General features: G+C 44.1%; 2 protein-coding genes across 3 annotated transcripts in view; both read left to right on the plus strand.

The window, feature by feature from the left end:
- The window catches only part of LOC309703496 (uncharacterized protein), a 288,348-nt gene that overhangs the window by 201,153 nt on the left and 66,379 nt on the right, over positions 1–20,816 (plus strand). The gene's annotated exons all lie outside the window — the stretch shown is intronic.
- The window catches only part of LOC309703470 (NACHT, LRR and PYD domains-containing protein 3-like), a 47,635-nt gene continuing 39,867 nt past the window's right edge, over positions 13,049–20,816 (plus strand). The window contains exons 1-3 of one of the 2 annotated variants that reach the window (XM_082528314.1): positions 13,049–13,088; positions 20,272–20,387; positions 20,472–20,591. In XM_082528314.1, coding sequence (XP_082384440.1) covers positions 20,299–20,387; positions 20,472–20,591 — 209 coding nt within the window. In that variant the 5' untranslated portion in view covers positions 13,049–13,088; positions 20,272–20,298. Of the gene's footprint in view, positions 13,089–15,847; positions 15,933–20,271; positions 20,388–20,471; positions 20,592–20,816 lie in introns of those variants that run through there. The other variant, XM_082528315.1, reaches the window with a different exon arrangement.

Here is a 20,816-nt window from a genome sequence, read left to right on the forward strand (position 1 = left end):
ACTGTTTTTGAGTCTGTGGGTTTTTGTGTTGATGCACCTGTAGCGCTTCCCTGAGGGAAGCAGGCTGAACATGTTGAAACCAGGGTGGGAGCTGTCCTTGATAATTTTTGCTGCTCTGCTGAGGCAGCGGGAGGAATAAATGTACATCAGGGAGGGGAGAGGGCAGCCGATGATCTTCTGTGCTGTCTTGACCACACTCTGAAGCCTCACTCTATCCGCCTTGGTGCAGCTGCCATACCATACCGTGATCCAGTAGGTTAGCAGGCTCTCAATGGACGAGCGGTAGAAGGTCAGCAGCAGGTTGGAGTTCAGCTTATACTTCTTGAAGACTCTCAGGAAGTGCAGCCGCGGTTGGGACTTCTTGACGACTGCTGAGATTTTGTCTGTCCAGGAGATGTCAGCAGAGATGAGGACACCAAGGAACCGGAAGGGGTGGACCTTCTCCACACACTCCCCGTTGATGTAGAGGGGGGGCAAGTCGGTGCTGTGTCTCCTGAAGTCAACAATGAGCTCTTTGGTTTTCTTAGTGTTCAGTGCCAGGTTGTTTTCTGAACACCATGCTGCCAGCTTCAGAACTTCCTCTCCCTTTGAGATGAGTGCGACTACTGTGGTGTCATCAGCAAACTTGATGATGAGATTGTTGTTGTGGGTCGGACTGCAGTCGTGGGTGTAGAGCAGGGGTATCAAACTCAAATACACAGTGGGCCAAAATTCAAAACTAGAACAAAGTCGCGGGCTAACGTTAATATTTATTGAAATATATTTATTCCTCCAGATATAAGAATGAATCTTTTCTTATGGACTCAAACACGTTTTGCTGAAAAACTGAATATGGAACAAGCAAAGCTTAATACTAAACAATATATATATTAGCTGTATAATACCAGTAGGCCAGCTCTAATAGTAATTTGGTATGGCTTCGCGGGCCAAATGTAATTAGGCTGCGGGCCAAATTTGGCCCGCGGGCCAGAGTTTGACACCTATGGTGTAGAGAGAATACAGGAGGGGCTCAGCACACAGCCCTGTGGGGAGGCGGTGCTCAGTGTGCGAGTGGAGGAGAGATGAGGGCCGAGTCTTACAGTCTGGGGCCGGTTTGTAAGAAAGTCCTTTATCCAGGCACATGTGAGAGGAGGGAGGCCAAGAGAGACCAGTTTGATTGTATTAAAGGCTGAGCTGTAGTCCACAAAGAGCATTCGGACGTAGCTCTGCCGCTGCTCTAGGTGACTCAGCACAGAGTGGAGCGCTGTGGCGATGGCGTCTTCTGTGGATCTGTTTGCACGGTATGCAAACTGGTGGGGGTCAAATTCTGGGGGGAGGTAATCCTTGATGTGCTGAAGGACTAGTCTCTCAAAGCATTTCATGATTACCGGTGTGAGGGCCACAGGGCGGTAATCAATCAGGCTGGAGATGGGAGACTTCTTTGGCACTGGGATGATTGTGGCTGATTTTAGACAGGATGGTATGGCTGCCTGATCCAGTGAGAGGTTGAAGAGTCTGGTGAAGATGAGGGTGAGTTGGTGTGCACATGCTCTTAGTACCTTGCCAGGTACTCCGTCTGGACCGGCCGCCTTCCTGGGGTTCATTGCTAGGAGCACACGTCTGACATCGTGCCCCGTTACAGTGAATGGAGCGGTGCAGGAACCAGGTGAGGATGAGGATGGGAGCAGTGCTGAAGCAGATGAGTGCTGCTGTTGTGGTGTTTCAAAGTGGGCAAAGAAGCTGTTTACTTCCTCTGCCAGCTGCACACTCAGGTTTTCTGTTTTCACAGCCTCTGTGGTTGATGATGTCTTGCATTCCCTGCCACACCTCCCGTGTGTTGGTGCTGGACAGCTGGGACTCCATGTTTCTTTTGTGGTCTGACTTGGCTTTTTTAATCTCCCTTTTCAGGTCAGCTCAAGCAGCACTGTACAGAGCTCTGTCACCTGACCTGAAGGCGGCATTGCGGGCTTTGAGGAGTGTGCAGTCCTCGCTGGTCATCCAGGGTTTTTGGTTTGGGAAAACCTGAATGCTTTTGTCCACAGTCACATTTGCAGTACAGAACTTGATGTAGTCCAGTACTGATCCTGTGAAAGTTTCTAGGTCCTGGTGTTCAAATATGTCCCAGTCTTTCTCTGTGAAGCAGTCCTGTAGTTTGGAGAGAGCTTTTTCCGGCCATGTCGTAACCGTCTTTGTGGTGGGCCTGGCACTGCGCCTGAGGGGGGTGTAGGCTGGGGAGAGCAGGAGGGAGATGTGGTCGGACTGACCGAGGTAGTGGAGGCGTATGGCTCTATATGCATGCTTGATGTTGGAGTAAACATGATCTAGAGTGTTTTCTCCTCTGGTGGGACATTTGACATGCTGATAGAACTTTGGGATTACAGTCTTTATGTTGGACTTATTATTGTTTTGTTTTTTTTTGCCTGTCCCGTTTGGCTCTCTTCCCATCAGAATTATTGTCTAAAGGCAAAGAAAGGATTTACTTTACCAAATTGACCATCCCAGCCTTGCCATAATGGTCCATTTGATTCACCTTTTATTGTTTATTTTATTTTCACTTGCTGAATACGGGACAGACTTGACTGGGGGAAAGAAGGGGAGAAAGAAAGAGGGAAAGAGAAACAGCTGAGAAGAGGGACAGGGGAGAAGGGCAAAAAACAAAAACCAACAGAATGGTGTTAGATTATAATATTATTTTATCCCATGTTATACCCCTAATTAAAGATTGTGAATTATTATGTAGTTTTAGTTTGCATTATTCTCCTGAATTAGAAGAAGCTGATAACTATTGCATTAGTTAAACTGGTTTGCATTACATTAGACTGCTGATTTATTGTGGATGAATGATATTGTTTTATGATGTTATAAGAAATACTGTTTGCAGAAAGTCATCGCCTTATTTGTCTGATTAGAAGAGAACGGAACATGCTGGAGTTTTCTGCCCCATCTCAGCAGGAGCAGATAAACGGGGAGCCAAGGTCGTAGCTTAGGCGCCATGTGAGAGAAAAGCATGTAAATGTTTAGGCTTTTATGATAAGGTGGGAGAACCAGAGGCTATAAGAGTTTGAGCAATGCTCCACCATTTTGAGATCTGATGCTGTCTGCATACAGTGTCCATCTCCCACGTGTGTGATCATTAAAATCACCGTTTGACTTAACCCGGCCGGACCAGTGTTGTTATTGTGGTTTTTTCTCTTGTCTCCATCCCCAATTTTGAACTCGTAACAATGGGTAGAAAAAATAAAGAAAAAAATGCATCTATCGATCATCTGGATCACCTGTTGAGAAAGAAAAAAGAAAACAAGCAGAAGAGAACAAGAGTAATAGAATAAACAACATCACAATGATATATGGGAATATGACAGTAAATACTAAATATTAAACATTATTGTGCAGCACATAAGATCAACAGAACACAGTGTGCTTTGAGGTAGGAGCCAAAAAGGGTGTAGTTTGGTTGTGTGATCACCCGTGTGTACACCTGTGAGCATGGACGCGCTTGTTTTTTTTTTAAAAGGTTCCTTCATGTAATGATCTGCTAGAGGGTGTGGGGGGGGCCACAGCCCCGTCCTCCAGGGCATGAAGCAGGTATGGAGGAGATCAAAACTCCAGACATCCAGAGGCCCCCAGAACACAAGAGACCAAGGAAGACCAACAGAGGGGCAGCCGCGCCACTGTCCCAGAAAGAGCTAAGGAGAGTCCCAGATGAGGGCTCATTCAGCAGCCGCGGAGCAGAAGCCAGGGGGAGTTGCAGTGACGCGCCCGTGAGCTCCGCCGGCAGCCAGCTGTGCCTGAGTGACCGAGCCCCAGGCCGAGAGGCCGGGGGCACCCCACCTCCAAAGTGGCCCGAGCGAGCCCCAATAAGCAGCCGCCAAGGAGTGAGCCGGTGTGTACCCAGACGCCCACCCCCAGATACAAAGAACCACCAACGCACCGACACCTGAGGGAGTCCGCCACTGGCAGGGGAAGTGGTGGTGGGTGGAGATAGGCCTCCAAACCTTGGAGAGCCTGAGATGTCCCCAGAGAGGTGGTGTCTGATACCCAACCTGACATATAGACACAGACATACAGGCACACACAGACACAAACATCCATTCCCACCCTCATGCTCTCATATGCACTTACTCCACACTCAACCGACGTGGAGACAGACATAAAGAGACGCTGTATACACGATCACACTCCCCAAGCGTACTCTACGAACCGGGTCTAGGTACCCTTGCCCCTGGAGGGGGGGAACTGCACCCAGACCCAGGTGGTGTTACCCTTTTCCCTGCGGTGGGGAGAGGCAGACCGCCCCGACTCCGCAGCAGCAGGGAGGCCCCACACCCCAGACCGCAGTCGGACGGCCAACTCCTCCTAGCCCCCCCCGCTCCAGCAGGCCGCAGAGAACGGGGGTGAGAGAAGACTCCAAACCTCCCTCCACCCGCTCATTGTAGTGTTGATGCATGTGTGTTCTAAGGTGCAATTAAAACCCAGGAGGGCATGGAGCTACCTGCCAGAGAGCAGCAGGTAAGCGCATAGTCCCTCCTGCTAGCCCTCAATGTCTACGTGTATTTAAAATTGAGAGGTGGGCAACGACGCCAGGGGTGAGGGGTACACCCTGATGGTAACTTGGACTCCGTGTATCGTGCCCACCCCCAATATCCTATATGTATGTGTAATGAGGGTGTGAGTAATGTGAATGTCTAAGTTGTGGGATAAAATTGTTGTGGGATCGTATTTTAATATTAAAAAATGTTTTTGCCCAAAACATATGTGCACTATATGTCAGTAAAAATACTATGCAAATATTGCTGTCCTTGAATACTGAGTAAACACTGACAAAGCACTGATTGTATCTCTTGTACTTTATCAACGCAGTATCTAAAAACTTTGCACCGTAGTGGTTAAAATCTCATTCTAATAAGAGTTAAAAGCGCATTTGGTTATTAGGTTTATAGGATTATTGAATTATGGTTAACGGTTGGTAGAATTTTTTTTAAACATTATCTGCCAATTACATCTGCCACCCTTCTCCAAATCTGTGCCCCTACCTGGCCCCCCCTACAAAAATTTTCTAGACATGCCACTGGGCGGGAGGCACCAGCGGCAACGTAGTTCAGGGGGCCGTCCCTGACGGCAATGACGTCCAGTCATCGGCCTGGAAAGCGGCCGGACAGGACGTGCAGGACGAGCAGGCCAGACAGGATGTGCAGGACAAGACGGCATGGAGACCTCAGGCGCAGACAAAGCTAGTCGGAGTAAGGCAGGACCAGGCGACGCCGAAGGCGAAGACATGGAGGCAGGACCAGGCGACGCCGAAGGCGCAGACATGGAGGCTGGACCAGGCGACGCCGAAGGCGCAGACTCGGAGGCTGGACCAGGTGACGCCGAAGACTCGGAGGCTGCACCAGGCGACACCAAAGACTCGGCGGCTGGACAAGGCGGAGCCGAAGAATCGGAGGCTGGACCAGGCGAGGGTGAAGACTCGGAGGCTGGGCCAGACGAGGGTGGAGCTGCAGGCGACGGCCTGGGTTGCTGGACGGGCCCCTCGGACCCTCCAGTGGAGGCAGAAGGCTGGACGGGCCCCTCGGACCCTCCAGCGGAGGCGAACAAAGGCTGGTGCTGTTCTCCAGAACCCCCAGCGGGAACAGAAGGCTGGACGGGCCCCTCGGACCCTCCAACAGAGGCAGAAGGCTGAGTAAACGACTGAGGTGAGAACTGAGCAGGTGACTGAGCCGATAGGTGAGCTAATGTTTGAGCTATGGATAGAAGTTTAAGATGTATTGACTCTTGTAAGAATGGCAGTAATGGTGCGTGAGGTGGTGGATTAGCATATGGCTGGGCTAGGTTGTCTGAGCCTACGGAGCCTAAAGAAAACTGCTGGACGGGCTCACCTGAGCCTCCAGCGAGGTCAGAAACAGGTGCAGGTACCTGCCGGACACCAGCCACTCCCACCCGATGAGCTGGTACGGGTGCAGCGACAGGCAGAGGCTCAGCCAGCGTAGACACCAGAGCAGGGACCAGCTGGACCTCAGCCTCCCTCACCTGAAGCACTGAAACAGGTGCAGGGGAATGCTGGGCCCGAGCTGCCCTGGGAGCAGGAACACAACGGGGTGAAGGAGCAGGCTCAGCAAACACAGACTCCTCTAAAATGGTTTTTAGCTTCCTACCACCACCACGTCTAACAGTCTTAACAGTCTCAGTCTTAGCAGTGTTCATATGATTGTTTTTTTCCAGCTCAGAGGAACGAAAGCAATCATAACTCACCGCCCTGCTCCGCAGAAAAAGAGTGGTGACGGTGTGAGCGTCGCCTCCTCCGGGAAGTGGGGGGTGGCAAACTGGGCTGCAAATCCTCCAACGGACTGGGCTGCGATGAGGAATCAGAGAGTTTATGAAGCTCAGAACGCTGCACTCCCAACAAAGGACTGCAGTGGAGTGAGTCTAACGTCCGGCGTCACGTAATCCTTCTTCCTCCGCCGTTTAACCCTCTTGTCGGACTGGTAATCCAGGGGTGGATTATTGGGAGTCCCTCTTCGCTGTTGCCGGCCCACCTGCAGCTGATTACCTGACCAGCTGTTGGTAATCATTCCTCCCGGCTAGAAAGAGGTATTTAACCTGGACTTGCGGCGACAGTCGACATGGGATTATTACTCCGAACTGGTATAGTCCGTGTGAGCTTGTTATTTGGCTAACGTGTGGCTAACGGTGGATTTTCCTTCTTCCTCCAGGAGGGGCGAGCGGAGAAGCGAGTTGGGGAGCACACACACTAAGGGAGTTACAACACGGAATGCACTGGGAGCAAGGGACAAGCAAGATTGGAAAATTGCACTTTGTGAATTGTTGGACTTGCCTGTCTGTTTCACTGTAAATAAACGCACTGTGTTTCTGTGAAGAAGAACCGCGCCTGGGTCCCTCTTTTCCGTGACAGAATAATCCCACCACCATGGACCCAGCGGATTCTGCTTCACGCCAGCTGTCTTTCCAAGCGGAGGTTTTGGAGCAACACAAGGAAATGCTGAAGTACATTTCAAAGGAACAAACCGTACTTCTGCAAGCCATAACGGAGCTTAAAGGTATGTTGATTTCCTCACCTAATACGGCAGCCCGCCCACTTCGCTGGAAGCTGCGGCAGCCTGTCCGCTTCCTCCTTCACCTCCACCGCGGCAGCGAGAGTACTCACTCCCCGCGCCTGAAAAATTTGACGGCGAGTTGGGGAAGAGCCGGGGTTTTTTGACGCAATGCTCTCTTGTGCCTTTGCCTCTGATTCGGCTAAAATTGCTCATTTGGTACAACTTATGACTGGGCGGGCGCTTCATAAGTTTATAAGTTTATATATAACCCTTTCTTCAAAGATAGAGGCAGTTATATCATAAAAGAAAACACAATATGAGACCATATACAGAAATGAAACAGCCTCTGTTGTTCATCTGCAAAAGAAAACTTCAACCTTAGTTACATCAAGCTGCTCTTTCATAAGAACCCGTTGTTTAGATAAGGAAATCTTTCAGTGTGTGATATATATTCCACTTTATCAATAAATTCATCAACCCATGTTTCCCAATTTATTAACTTTTTCTGTAAAAGACCTTCATCCCCAGTGTTATTAGGGATTGAGGGACACATGCCTCACCAAACATCACACACACTCCTTTGTACCATTTGCTTTGCCCTGTCCAGATGTTTGCCATAAAGGACAGTGACTATATTTGTACCTATAGGTAAGTGAATACCACAAACATAAACTAACTTCAATGTTAGTGCTTCCCAAAGTCTGGGGTAAAACCCAGAAGTAGCCATGAATTTCCACACAGCCAACATATATCAAACACTTCTGAGCTAAATTTACAACAGATAGATAGATCTTTCCTCCCTATCTATGCAGTGTACTGTACTCTTTAGTATTGTAGGGCAACTGACCCATTTAAACAGTGTAAACCTTCTCAAAGGCATTTACAATTATCTTTACTGTCCCCACATCAGTGATTGGGGAAACCAAAACAACCACATTTAACTCTAGAAGAACAACCTCATTCTTTAGGTGCTTCCAGCATGTTTGTGGCCTATCATGCCTCAATGAAATGTGATGAACCCAAAATCCTACTTCAGGGTGTCAAACAATGTGTCAAAGTTGAGTACACATGTCAAAATAAATCACAACTGTTGTTACTTGTTTACTGAGACAATGAGGACCTAATGCACTTATGTATCAGGACTAGGGTTTGTAGTTGTCAAACAGCTAACTGATCATCTGCAGAGGAATGGCTTATTTGAAGAGTTTCAGTCAGGTTTCAGAGCTCATCACAGCACAGAAACAGCTTTAGTGAAGGTTACAAATGATCTTCATATGGCCTCTGACAGTGAACTCATCTCTGTGCTTGTCCTGCTAGACCTCAGTGCAGCGTTCGATACTGTCGACCATAATATCCTATTAGAGCGATTAGAACATGCTGTAGCTATTACAGGTACTGCGCTGCAGTGGTTTGTATCATATCTATCTAATAGACTCCACTTTGTACATGTAAATGGAGAGTCCTCTTCACACACTGAGGTTAATTATGGTGTTCCACAGGGTTCAGTGCTAGGACCAATTCTGTTTACATTATACATGCTTCCCTTAGGCAGCATCATTAGAAGACATAGCATAAATTTTCACTGCTATGCTGATGACACCCAGCTCTATCTGTCCATGAAGCCAGATAACACACACCAATTAGTTAAACTGCAGGAATGTCTTAAAGACATAAAGACCTGGATGGCCGCTAACTTTTTGCTTCTTAATTCAGATAAAACTGAGGTTATTGTACTCGGCCCTGAAAATCTTAGAAATATGGTATCTAACCAGATTCTTACTCTGGATGGCATTACCTTGGCCTCCAGTAACGCTGTGAGGAACCTTGGAGTCATTTTTGACCAGGACATGTCCTTCAACGCACATATTAAACAAATATGTAAGACTGCTTTCTTCCATATGCGCAACATCTCTAAAATTAGAAATATCCTGTCTCAGAGTGACGCTGAAAAACTAGTTCATGCATTTATTACTTTCAGGCTGGACGGCTGTAATTCATTATTATCAGGATGTCCTAAAAACTCGCTGAAAAGCCTTCAGTTAATCCAAAACGCTGCAGCAAGAGTCCTGACAGGGACTAGAAGGAGAGAGCAGATTTCTCCTGTTTTGGCTTCCCTTCATTGGCTTCCTGTTAAATCCAGAATTGAATTCAAAATCCTGCTCCTCACATACAAGGTCTTAAATAATCAGGCCCCATCTTATCTTAATGACCTTGTAGTACCATATCACCCTATTAGAGCACTTCGCTCTCGCTCTGCAGGCCTACTTGTTGTTCCTAGAGTATTTAAAAGTTGAATGGGAGGGAGAGCCTTCAGTTTTCAGGCCCCTCTTCTGTGGAACCAGCTTCCAGTTTGGATTCGGGGGACAGACACTATCTCTACTTTTAAGATTAGGCTTAAAACTTTCCTTTTTGCTAAAGCATATAGTTAGGGCTGGACCAGGTGACCCTGAATCCTCCCTTAGTTATGCTGCAATAGACGTAGCCTGCCAGGGACTCCCATGATGCACTGGTTGTTTCTTCTTCACCCACTATGTGTTAACAGACCTCTCTGCACTGAGTCATCCTTGTTATCAATCTCTCTCTTTCTTCCACAGCATTTCTTTATCCTGTCTTCCTTCTCTCACCCCAACCTGTCGCTGCAGATGGTCGTTTGTTGAGTCAATAAGACATTTGTATAACTGGCAAACGATAATTTGCAGGATTGAACAAAGTCATCAAGCTGTAGTAGAAAGAGAAGTGGTCTCAATATTACCTCCTGTGTGACTCCACATTTGACAGCTTTACTTTGAGCATTGATATTGTTCACTTTCACACATGAACTCAATGCTGGGCCCCTGACACAACACTTAGTTGGTTTGTGTAACTTTAGTTTTTCACCCGTGGTGTTTCCAACTTGTGCTCTTATTCTATTTGTTCTTATTTTGTCCTGCTTCCTGTTTTCTGATGCTTGTTAGCATTGCTATATTACACATGTAATGTGAATTATATTAATAGGAATAATGACAGTAATAGAAATGAATAAATAAATACATAAATGATAAACAGGAAGAAGGTGAGCCTGTGTGGTGTTTGTAGAGGTCGTAGTGGAAAATGCTAAAGCTTTTTATTCTGTCAGCTAAAAATGAAGAAACTGATGATGCTCCATTCATAAATGAAAAGGCGAAGTATTCACATGAAATATGATTCCTCTTTGAAGGCTGAGACAACGTCATATGTTTTTATATTAGGATCATTCCTACAGCTTTCTATTATCACGCTGATGTTTGAGTCACTGAATCAGGAACTCTGCCTCCTTTTGTTCTCACACTGGGTTTAATGAAAGAAGATTACTGTTTGTCCATTAAAGTTCTTTGTTTTGATCTTTTAAAGGATCCTGTGATGATCAAGAGCCTGGCTTGTCTCAAGGAGTCTCTCAGTGACCTGATGTTACGAGTTCAAAATATTGGGGATGGACACCAGAGGAAAAACCCACAATAACAACACTGGTCCGGTCGGGTTGAGTCAAACGATGATTTTAATGGTCACACGTGGGAGATGGACACTGTATGCAGACAGTCTCAGATCTCAGCTCAAAAAACACATCTCCATAGTTTTATGAAATCAGGGTATTAGAACGCCCCTTCATGCGTAGTGACAGGTGTAATACAATCAATGTTGACGATTTTATTTAACACAAAAAATAACATTATCTCCTTCCCGAGGGCAGACGCTGACTGCCCCCGTCTCCTGGAACCGTCTGTACCCTGCTAAGACACAACATGGCAGCTACAAGGACTCTTTCATTTATTAAGACCATCAGTGTGTATTGCTCTAAATCAAGTATATAACATTAAATGAATATTGCTGGATCAGCTACTTCTACTTAAAACATATTAAAACATGACTAAGCACAAAATCACCAAGAATAACATCGTATAAGTGCTGTGTAAGCGCGTGTGGCCTTCCAAGCTCAAAGCCTTTGCCCTCCATAGATCAGCCAGACATCACGCTGGCTGTAGCTTTTAACCTTTAATTAACTTGAGCACAACTCTAGAATAAGCAACAAACTGCAATGTGTATAAATGATCATGGTTACATCGGCAATGAAAAATCATGTTATTATTCTGGTACCTGTAAGGAAAAGATCAAACTAAAGTTAAAGCCATCACTATAATGCAAAGGATAATATAAGGTCAAAAACTTCAATTTATGTTTAATGCAAAGCTGGTTATATACTTCTGATGAACTAATAATGCCATATTAAAATAATGAATGATAATGAGAAAAACATCCCCTCCTTATTCTACACTGAGCAGCAGCTACACTACAGCTCTGCTGGCCTATGTGTTCAACCTGCAGGATACATGGAGACCCACAAACACATCCTCCAACCACACACACCCATATTTTGTTTCCAAACTCCATTGCGGTTTATTTCACACCTCAAATATTTAGTAAACAATTAAGCAAATACAAGTAATAATTATAAGTAGTAACAAAATACATTACTAACTCTTTTATGCTACGTCCTGTTACGGATTCAAATATTGGGGATGGAGACAAGAGGAAAAACCACAATAACAACACTGGTCCGGCCGGGTTGAGTCAAACGATGATTTTAATGATCACAGGCGTGGGAGATGGACACCGTACGCAGACAGCATCAGATCTCAAAATGGTGGAGCATTGATCAAACTCTTATAGCCTCTGGTGCCCCCACCTTATCATAAAAGCCTAAACATTCACATGCTTTCTCTCACACAGCGCCTAAGCTACGACCTTGGCTCCCTGTTTATCTGCTTCTGCTGAGATGGAGCAGTATGCTCTGTTCTCTTCTAATCAGACAAATAAGGCGATGACTTTCTGCGAACAGTATTTTCTTATAACTCAGCAGTATAATGCATCATAAAACAATATCATTCATTCACAATAAATCAGCAGTCTAATGTAATGCAAACCAGTTTAACTAATGCAATAGTTATCAACTTCTTCTAATTCAGGAGAATAATGCAAACTAAAACTACATAATAATTCACAATCTTTAATTAGGGGTTTAACATGGCATAAAATAATATTATAATCCAACAGTCCACACCTACATGGGTGTTTTTTGAAAACACAGCTGTTTCTCTGCATTTGGGCCTTTCGTCCACACGTAAACGGCGTTTCGAATCACCGAAAATGGAGATTGTTTAAAACTCCTTTTTTGCTTTTAAGTGTGCCTTTTTTCACATCACACTGTCCGCCACGTTATTGTTTACATGAGATGAATTTCTACAATGGCGGAAAGAGACAAAATACTGTTACTTCAGTTTTTACACGCTTACACACACACACGGAGTTACTGTCCCTCCATTTAAAAAGACAGAGGCGTCACGGTGTCATTATTTTACGTGTAGTTGTTTTTTTTCCTGTGTAATAATAATCAACATACTTAATACATTTTTCAAAAAATGTCTCTCTGTGCAAAACGGGTTTAAAAACATAAAAAACTGTGTTTGTCCGTGATTTAAACTGGTGGAACAAATCGTGGCAGGATCAGTCTGATATTATTTGTATCCCACTGTAAATTTACTGTATACAGAGCTAACATCTCCAAAACGTCAGAGTAGTTAGTCATTACAACAAGTGTTTGTGAACTAAAAATCAGGATTGTAGGATACTGTTTGTCCGTGATTTGGAGAGCCCAGCGTGTGCTCCCGACGCAGGGAAAACCAATTTTGCAAGGGAGACCTACCTCAGCACCTGTGCAGGTGAAGCCAAAGGGAAGATATGCTTCACCATATTTTCTAGTCTTTGGCTTGGAAGGAGGTTGGTTTGGAAACATTTGTCGATGCTTCATCTCCTGCTTTGCGTTTGTCTGGGAGCCCCGTCTAAAAACCTGTTCTTTTCATACCGCGCCCTCCCTAAGGGGCGGGCCCCACACTTTGGGAACCTCCGAGTTAGAAGAAGCAGTGCTCTTATTGTGAAAATCTAACTCCTGTCCCGGATGCCTATGCCGCTTGAGGTGGAATCCCGCCTTCTTCCAGGAAGTAGCTCAGTGTGGAGTGGAGCTTGTTGTTGGTGTGCGAAGAAACTGTAAGTTTGCTTTGTTTCCTCCTTTAACAGTTTGTCTTTAGGAACTTTACTGTTTGTTCAGCTCATGTTTGATTTCTTCACACAACAAACTGTGTGTGTTTGTATTTTCAGTCTCTCCATTAAAGTCAGTGTGTAATGTTTCCTGGCTAATATCAGCTGTGTGCAGCTTAGTTCCAGCACAAACAGCACAAATCCATAGTTCACGGTAACGGACTCACAGCTGGATCAAGGCCCAGTGTGCCCGTGTTCCAGATCAACTGGCGTTTAGATCAACTGGCGTTGGTCGAACAGATGTGTGGCAGTCTTGCGTTTCAGGAGCTGCTACCGACAAACCAGCAAAAAAACGCCAAATGTGTCACCTGTGACACTTGTGAGGTTGTCTCAAACACACTCCGTCAGTCTTGATGCTGTTGAACAACAAAATGTTTAAAAATGTGGCGAGTTTACCTGGTGATATCCTCACGCGCGACGCGATCGCGAAAACAGCAAACAAGTAACACCACGCCGTTGTTGTTCACAGGACAGCAAGAGTAAACGATCGGGAGACTCTTGTCGTCGTTATCGTTCCACTTGCACGGTTTATTTCTCCGAATTCAGCGTTTTTGCTTCACAACTAAAGCGAGCAGTTTGCTCTGTGCACCAACATGGAGTCGAGTCAACCAGCGCCACCTCTGGCCAAGTGCCACAGCCTACAGCCAGATCAACTGGTGACACATCTGCACCACGTTTGAATTCGTGTCATGCACATTTGTACCTTTCAATTGTCTCTGTTAGTGCGTCATGCAAATAAACCTTTGAAATGAATGAAATGATATCATGTATTTATTATCAGCCTACATTTGTACAAAATGCCAAATGACATACACATAGTCATAAGAATCACCATCCTGATATCAACACTTATGCCCATAAGAAAAATGTCGTGAACACACTAATATTTCACCAGTGTTGTAACATCACATGTCGTTAGCGTAGTCTGTCTGTGTCTTCCCTCTGCAAACAAACATGTTAGAGTTGGTTGTGATATACAGTCTGCATAAGTGTGGTCAATCTAATAAACATTTATAAGGAGATGGCAGTTACTGTGAATGTACAGCAGTTACACAGTGATTAGTAATAAACAGTCAGACAATGACTCTGACAATCTCATTCAATCTTGCAGATTGCACCTTCTGTGGAAAGTGGTACCACACGGTGTGTGTGGACTTCCCCTGTGCAGAAGGCGACTACAAATGTTGTGGGTGCTAAATAAACAGAAACAAATGATCCCTGTTGTCTTTGCTTACTGATTGTTGTCAGTGTTGACAATCCACATTGCTGGCATTGCATCTTTCAACATATTTGTGGGTAGATTTAGATGCACCACGTGTGAGTGCAGCCACTCAGCCTTTACTCAATGTGATCATAGCAGCAGGTGCAGATGTGTGTCACAAGTTAATCTAGTGGTAGGCTATGGTACTTGGCCACAGGTGGCAGCAGTGGACTGACCTGCATTGGGGACTGGTCCAGCTGCTATGTGGTAGTCAGTAGATGGGCTCCACATTGGGGATTATATGCAAGTTTTGGGGACTGTTTATTGCTGATCACTGTGTGACTGCTGTACATTCAGCGTAGCTGCCATCCCCTTACGGATCGTTATGGGATTGACCACACTTATGCAGACTGTATATCACATCCAACTCTGAAATGTGCGTTTGCAGAGGGGAGACACAGGCAGACTATGCTGGCGACATGTGAGTTACAACACTGGTGAAATATTGGTGTGTCATATATTTGTTCACGACATTTTTCTTATGGGCATAAGTGTTGATATCAGGATGGTGATTCTTATGACTATGTGTATGTCATTTGGCATTTTGTACAAATGTAGGCTGATAATAAATACATGATATCATTTCATTCATTTCAAAGGTTTATTTGCATGACGCACAAACACACAATTGAAAGGTACAAATGTGCATGACACGAATTCAAACGTGGTGCAGATGTGTCACCAGTTGATCTGGCTGTAGGCTGTGGCACGTGGCCAGAGGTGGCGCTGGTTGACTCGACTCCATGTTGGTGCACAGAGCAAACTGCTCGCTTTAGTTGTGAAGCAAAAACGCTGAATTCGGAGAAATAAACCGTGCAAGTGGAACGATAACGACGACAAGAGTCTCCCGATCGTTTACTCTTGCTGTCCTGTGGACAACATCGGCGTGGTGTTACTTGTTTGCTGTTTTCGCGATCGCGTCGCGCATGAGGATATCACCAGGTAAACTCGCCACATTTTAAACATTTTGTTGTTCAACAGCATCAAGACTGACAGAGTGTGTTTGAGACAACCTCACAAGTGTCACAGGTGACACATTTGGCGTTTTTTTGCTGGTTTGTCGGTAGCAGCTACTGAAACGCAAGACTGCCACACATCTGTTCGACCAACGCCAGTTGATCTAAACGCCAGTTGATCTGGAACACCCGCCATTTACTGTTAGTGTGTGTGATCCGGGAATCAGACTAAACACACTGAATGTGTCCTAAACTCGGCCGCTGTTCCACAGTAACTGCTGTCAGATTATCTGTTGCTTAGTTATCTTAGCTAGTGTATGAACACTTTGTAAGCTGACAGCTTGGTCCTGGGTACTGGGCATTGTTACTGAAATAAAGATGCTTTTCTTCTCTCTAAAACGCTGAATATGGTCTGAGCTCAGCCGGAGAGCCGCTGGAAAGATTCTGGGGTCTTTATATTTATTATTTATATTTGTCTATGCCTCTTCAGGTGGAATCGCAGAGTGAGACAAACTCACAGTTTGTCACGGCGGATTTAGTTGATTCTTCCAGCAGACTTGTGGCTATGTGACTGCAGTAAGAACACATCTGTGTTTATCCGGAGCTGCTAACCAGAGTAGAATTGCAGTGACATTTATGACGTCACAGCAGCAGGACTTTTTTTTGTGTTTATGAGGATAGTTTAGCTCTGACTGGACCTCTTGGACGATGTTTGGTATAGCTGCTCTGCTCCCACACAGGATGGAAACTCCTTAAGTGTAACATCACTCACATTACCATCAGAGTTCCTGTAACACTGAATTAGACTAAACTTATTGAGCTAACATCTGTCTGTAAATTACTCAGTTAAAGATGATCACAGACTATTTTTCAGTTGAAGTCACATGCGGACTTTTTAATAATCATTTATTTTTTTGTTGATCTTAATATTGAGAAAACACAATGTCTTAATTTTTGTCCTCGTGGTGTTATAACATATTTTCCTGTTCTTTATATAAACACCAGAATAGATCCATTGTGTCTGATGTAAACTATAAATGTTAAACATGTTTAGCATGCTTTATGGCTGCTCAGTTTAGAGGTGGTTGGAACAAACTGTGTTGAACATTCTGGTGGGCAGTATGAAAAAAAAGAAATCAAAAGTCCATTTCTGAATGCAACAGTAATATTATGATTTAATGTTATTTCGGCTCAACTGGGCCTTCATATGGGTTTACTGTGGATAATTTATATAGAATATAACAATATATATCTATTCTCAGGTTCTGAGCTAATCACCAATAATATCAGTCTTAGTTGAAAAATAAGACTTGGGTAATGATCATCTTCCTCCTGGAGAGTCTTCCTCACTTGGCTGATGTTGTGATGACGGCTTTTTCTTTACCATGAAATACAGCTGGGTGATAGAACGATAACGATATGTATCGCGATTTAACTTTTACTCGATAGAGGAATTAAGCTATCGCGATAGACCTCGCCGCTCTTGTCCTCTTAAAGAAAGAAAAAAAAAAAAGGTCAGCCAATCCAAATTAAGTAGCGCAGAGCCGAACCACAGCCGCAGCGTCACGTCGCGTGACTTGTTACGTACAGCACAAGTGCCAAGCCGCACATGTGTATTTGTTTGGGAAGCAGCCAGCGGGTAATGGAGGAACTGAGTGTGCCGACTAGAAAAATCAACCGAGCGTGACCGAAGAGAAAACAGATGATGGTTCCAACGCCGGAGAGATTGTCGAACGGAAGAGCCATAGAAGCTCCGTAGTGTGAAGGTATTTCGGTATTGCGTGCACTGTAAATTGTGCCGAAAGCAAGTCTGGAAATACAATAAACTGGTGCATGCGTCACACTGTGCGCCACGTTATTGTGTCGGTGAAATGAATTTCTACAATACTGTTAATTCTACTCTCTGCAGTGTTTAAATGCTTACATATACACACAGTTACTGTCCGTCCACACATACGACTCGGTTCTGCTTCTATGCCCCAGCTTTGTTTACTTTTTCCCACCGAGGCTTCTAGACTTCTGATTGGCCAACATTTCTGCACGGTTAGGAATCTAGCGCCACCTGCTGCTTTGGCGTGTTCATAGCAGCGTTTTCCTTCATTTCTGCCTTTATGTCTGGACGGGATTATTTTTTAAAACGAAAACGGAAAATCTCTGTTTTCAAAAATACCCGTGTACGTGTGGACGTAGCGTCAGTCTCTGACTGGAAGCGCTAATTCGTCATTCGGCTTTTGTCAGACTAAAGTAACTGTTAAAACTGTTTGAAAAGCTAAGCTATACAACAAGGAGAGATTGAGAATTTCCTTTTAGTTCTCAGTTTATTTGATATTGACAAAAGTTAGTCAGTTTTGTCTGTTCTTCTGTAAAACAAACTAAGTTTTATTTTTAGAATTAATATTTTGTTTCTAAGTGGAATTGACAATTTAGTCTGTTTCGTTTGTTCTATTTTGAAACTTAAACGCTTTAAACTGCCTTTTGTGTAGTTTGCAATATTTGCCTTTATTTATCTGAAAAAGTCTCATGTTCCTTAAGTACATCTACCCTGTTGAACTTACTATGGGAAATAAATATTTAAATAAAAACAAGCTGTTGATTATTTCACATTTTACTTGTGAGCAACGGCACATTTAAATCTTACAAATATAGTTATTTGGCTTATATCGTGATAGATATCGTTATCGCCTGAAATGAAAAAAACATATCGTGATATGAAAAAATCTCATATCGCCCAGCTCTACCATGAAAGGATCCTGGGATGATCCACACCTGTCTTCTGTGGACGTCCAGGCCTTCCTCTGGTCTTTTCTTATCTGAATGGACCAAACTGTTGATGTGTCCTCTTTCTGCTTTCTCTGATGAATATGATTTGCTGTTACAGTCTGAGGACTTTCTGTTTCACTTTAAGACAGTGCAGGTTTAATTAGAGTTAAAACAAAAAACAATCAGGCAAATTAAAGATGAATCTCACTGTAAATCCCTTATAAACTAACTGTAACTTGAATGTTTTTGTTGAACAGCTGAAACAACACAGGATCGGAAATGGGGCTGGGCCATATTATACCGTTCACAGTAACACAGGTATAATGTTAGGCAATGACAAGAAAATGAAATATCGCAATAGAATATGAGTAAAACGCATTTGTGCAATACATTTGTTTTAATACGCACATGGTGGAAAAAACATGGCGGCGATGGAGAATGAGGAGGAGGAAAGCGGATCGTTGAATGAAACAGATGAACCAGAATTGGTTTGTAAAAATGGTGCAACTACAGTGAAGTGGAATTGGTTTGGTTTTTGTGTGTCAGATACCCACCAAAGCACATTTTGTAGAACATGCAAGCCGTTAACATTACTGTATTTTTTCGGATTATAAGGCGCTCTTAAAAGCCTTTAATTTTCTCAAAAATAAACAGTGCACCTTATAATCCGGTGCAATTTATGTATGAATTCTGGTTGTGACCTCAGAACAATTTTATGTGGTACACGGCGCTCAAAACATCTGTCAAAATGTTTTAGTACAGCTTTGGTAAGCTACGAAGCCGCACCGCTTGATGGATTGTCGGAGCATTACAACTACCGTAGTCAGGAGCCTCGCGGAGTGATACGTACTGTGCTTCAACATAATATTACCGTATCGTGTGTGTCTAAGGAGCCCAAAATGGCACCTGTTAAGAGACATGCTTATGAAGCGGATTTTAAATTCAAGGCTGTCAGTCATGCAGTAGAACATGGCAACAGAGCTGCTGTGAGAGAATTCAGCATTAATGAATCAATGGTACAGAAGTGGATGAAGGAAGAAGAATGAGTTAAGTTTGACTTGTCCGTTTTGTTTCGCTTAATGTGCCTTATAATCCGGTGCACCTTATGGTCGGAAAAATACGTATTTGACTTATTGATGGCAGCAATATGGCAGCCTCGCCTCTGTCAGTCTGCCCCAGTGCAGCTGTGGCTACAACTGTGGTTTGCCTCCACCAGTGTGTGAATGTGAGAGTGAATGAATAGTGGAATTGTAAAGCGCTTTGAGGGTCTCGAAAAGTGCTATATAAATGCAATCCATTATTGTTATTAATGCCAAGCTACTTTTCTAGTAAAGTGGGCGGGATCTAACTACTATTCAAGGGGAAGCTTTCGACTGAGTGTGCAGCTTGGCCCTTATTGCTTCGGTCTGTGAGCCTTGTTTCTGGAAGCCTTTCTCAACTGTTTTATTTATTTGTGATAATGTTAGTTGTGCTAAAGCCTGTGGGGTTAATTTTGATTTCTACTGTTTTGAAAGTTGAAATGAAAGCTGTTTGGGCGGTGCTTCTTCTTTGCGTTTTGTTTTTGTTTGTTTTTGGGGTAGTCAGTTTGGTTAAAAAAAACTTTATAGTTTTACAAATACTCAATTACAGTAAGTCCCTCCAGATGCTGCATTCAGGAGTATCGGGGAAACTGCATCTGTAATAATTGAATAGCTGCTACACATTTTAGATCATTTTGAGGATTTGAATGACGGCCTTCAAAAGGAGTTGATTCTATTACAGGAGTGGGTAACTCCAGACCTCAAGGGCCAGTGTCCTACCGGTTTTAGATGTTTGCTTGATCCAACAGAGCTGATTTTAATGGCTACATTACCTCCTCAACATGTCTTGAAGATCTCCACAGTCCTGGTAATGAACCAATCATTTGATTCAGTTGTGTTGACTCAGGGTGATGTCTAAAACCTGCAGGACACCAGCCCTTGAGACCTGGAGTTGCCCACTCCTGTTCTATTAGGGCTGTTATAAACTAAACTGAATATGTCACACTGCTGTCTGACTGCATTCAGCTGACACTGACATGAAGCAGGAAAGAAGCAGCTGATATTTGGACAGCACACATGATGGAAAGCAGGGTTTCAGTTGATGTGCACATGAATGATTTGTGTTTCCTCTGCAGGTAGAAAGTGTGTGTGAGCTGAGCAGCATGGATCAGTGTGAGGACAGAGAGGAGGGAGCCCCTCCCTCTAAAAGCACACTGTGTGGGGAACATGAGAGCCAGACCAAAGCTCAGAGGTGAGACGACCATCTCTAACTGTCCATGACTCTTCTCCATGTCACAGCTCAGCACTCACATCACTGCTGCATCATTATTCACAGGAAGAAACAAGGAACTAAACGGAAACATGAACCTGAACCCAGCTGTGTGTCCTTTAAGAGTGACTGGTCTGCAGATCGTCCCATTGATTTTAAAGTCCATCTGGCATCTGCTGCAGAGAGGTAATAATAATAATAATAATAATAATAATAATAATAATAATAATAATAATAATAAATTTTATTTATGAGCGCCTTTCAAGTCACCCAAGGACACTTTACAATAGGATAAAACACATAGTAAAACAATGGCAAAATAAGAACAATAAAACAAAAGCACAAGATAAAATGAACAAACAGTGGATTCACAGTGAATATGCAGATTTGAACAGATGAGTTTTGAGTTGG

Source organism: Aulonocara stuartgranti, assembly GCF_965226115.1.
Source record: "Aulonocara stuartgranti genome assembly, chromosome: 3".
NCBI lineage: Eukaryota > Metazoa > Chordata > Actinopteri > Cichliformes > Cichlidae > Aulonocara > Aulonocara stuartgranti.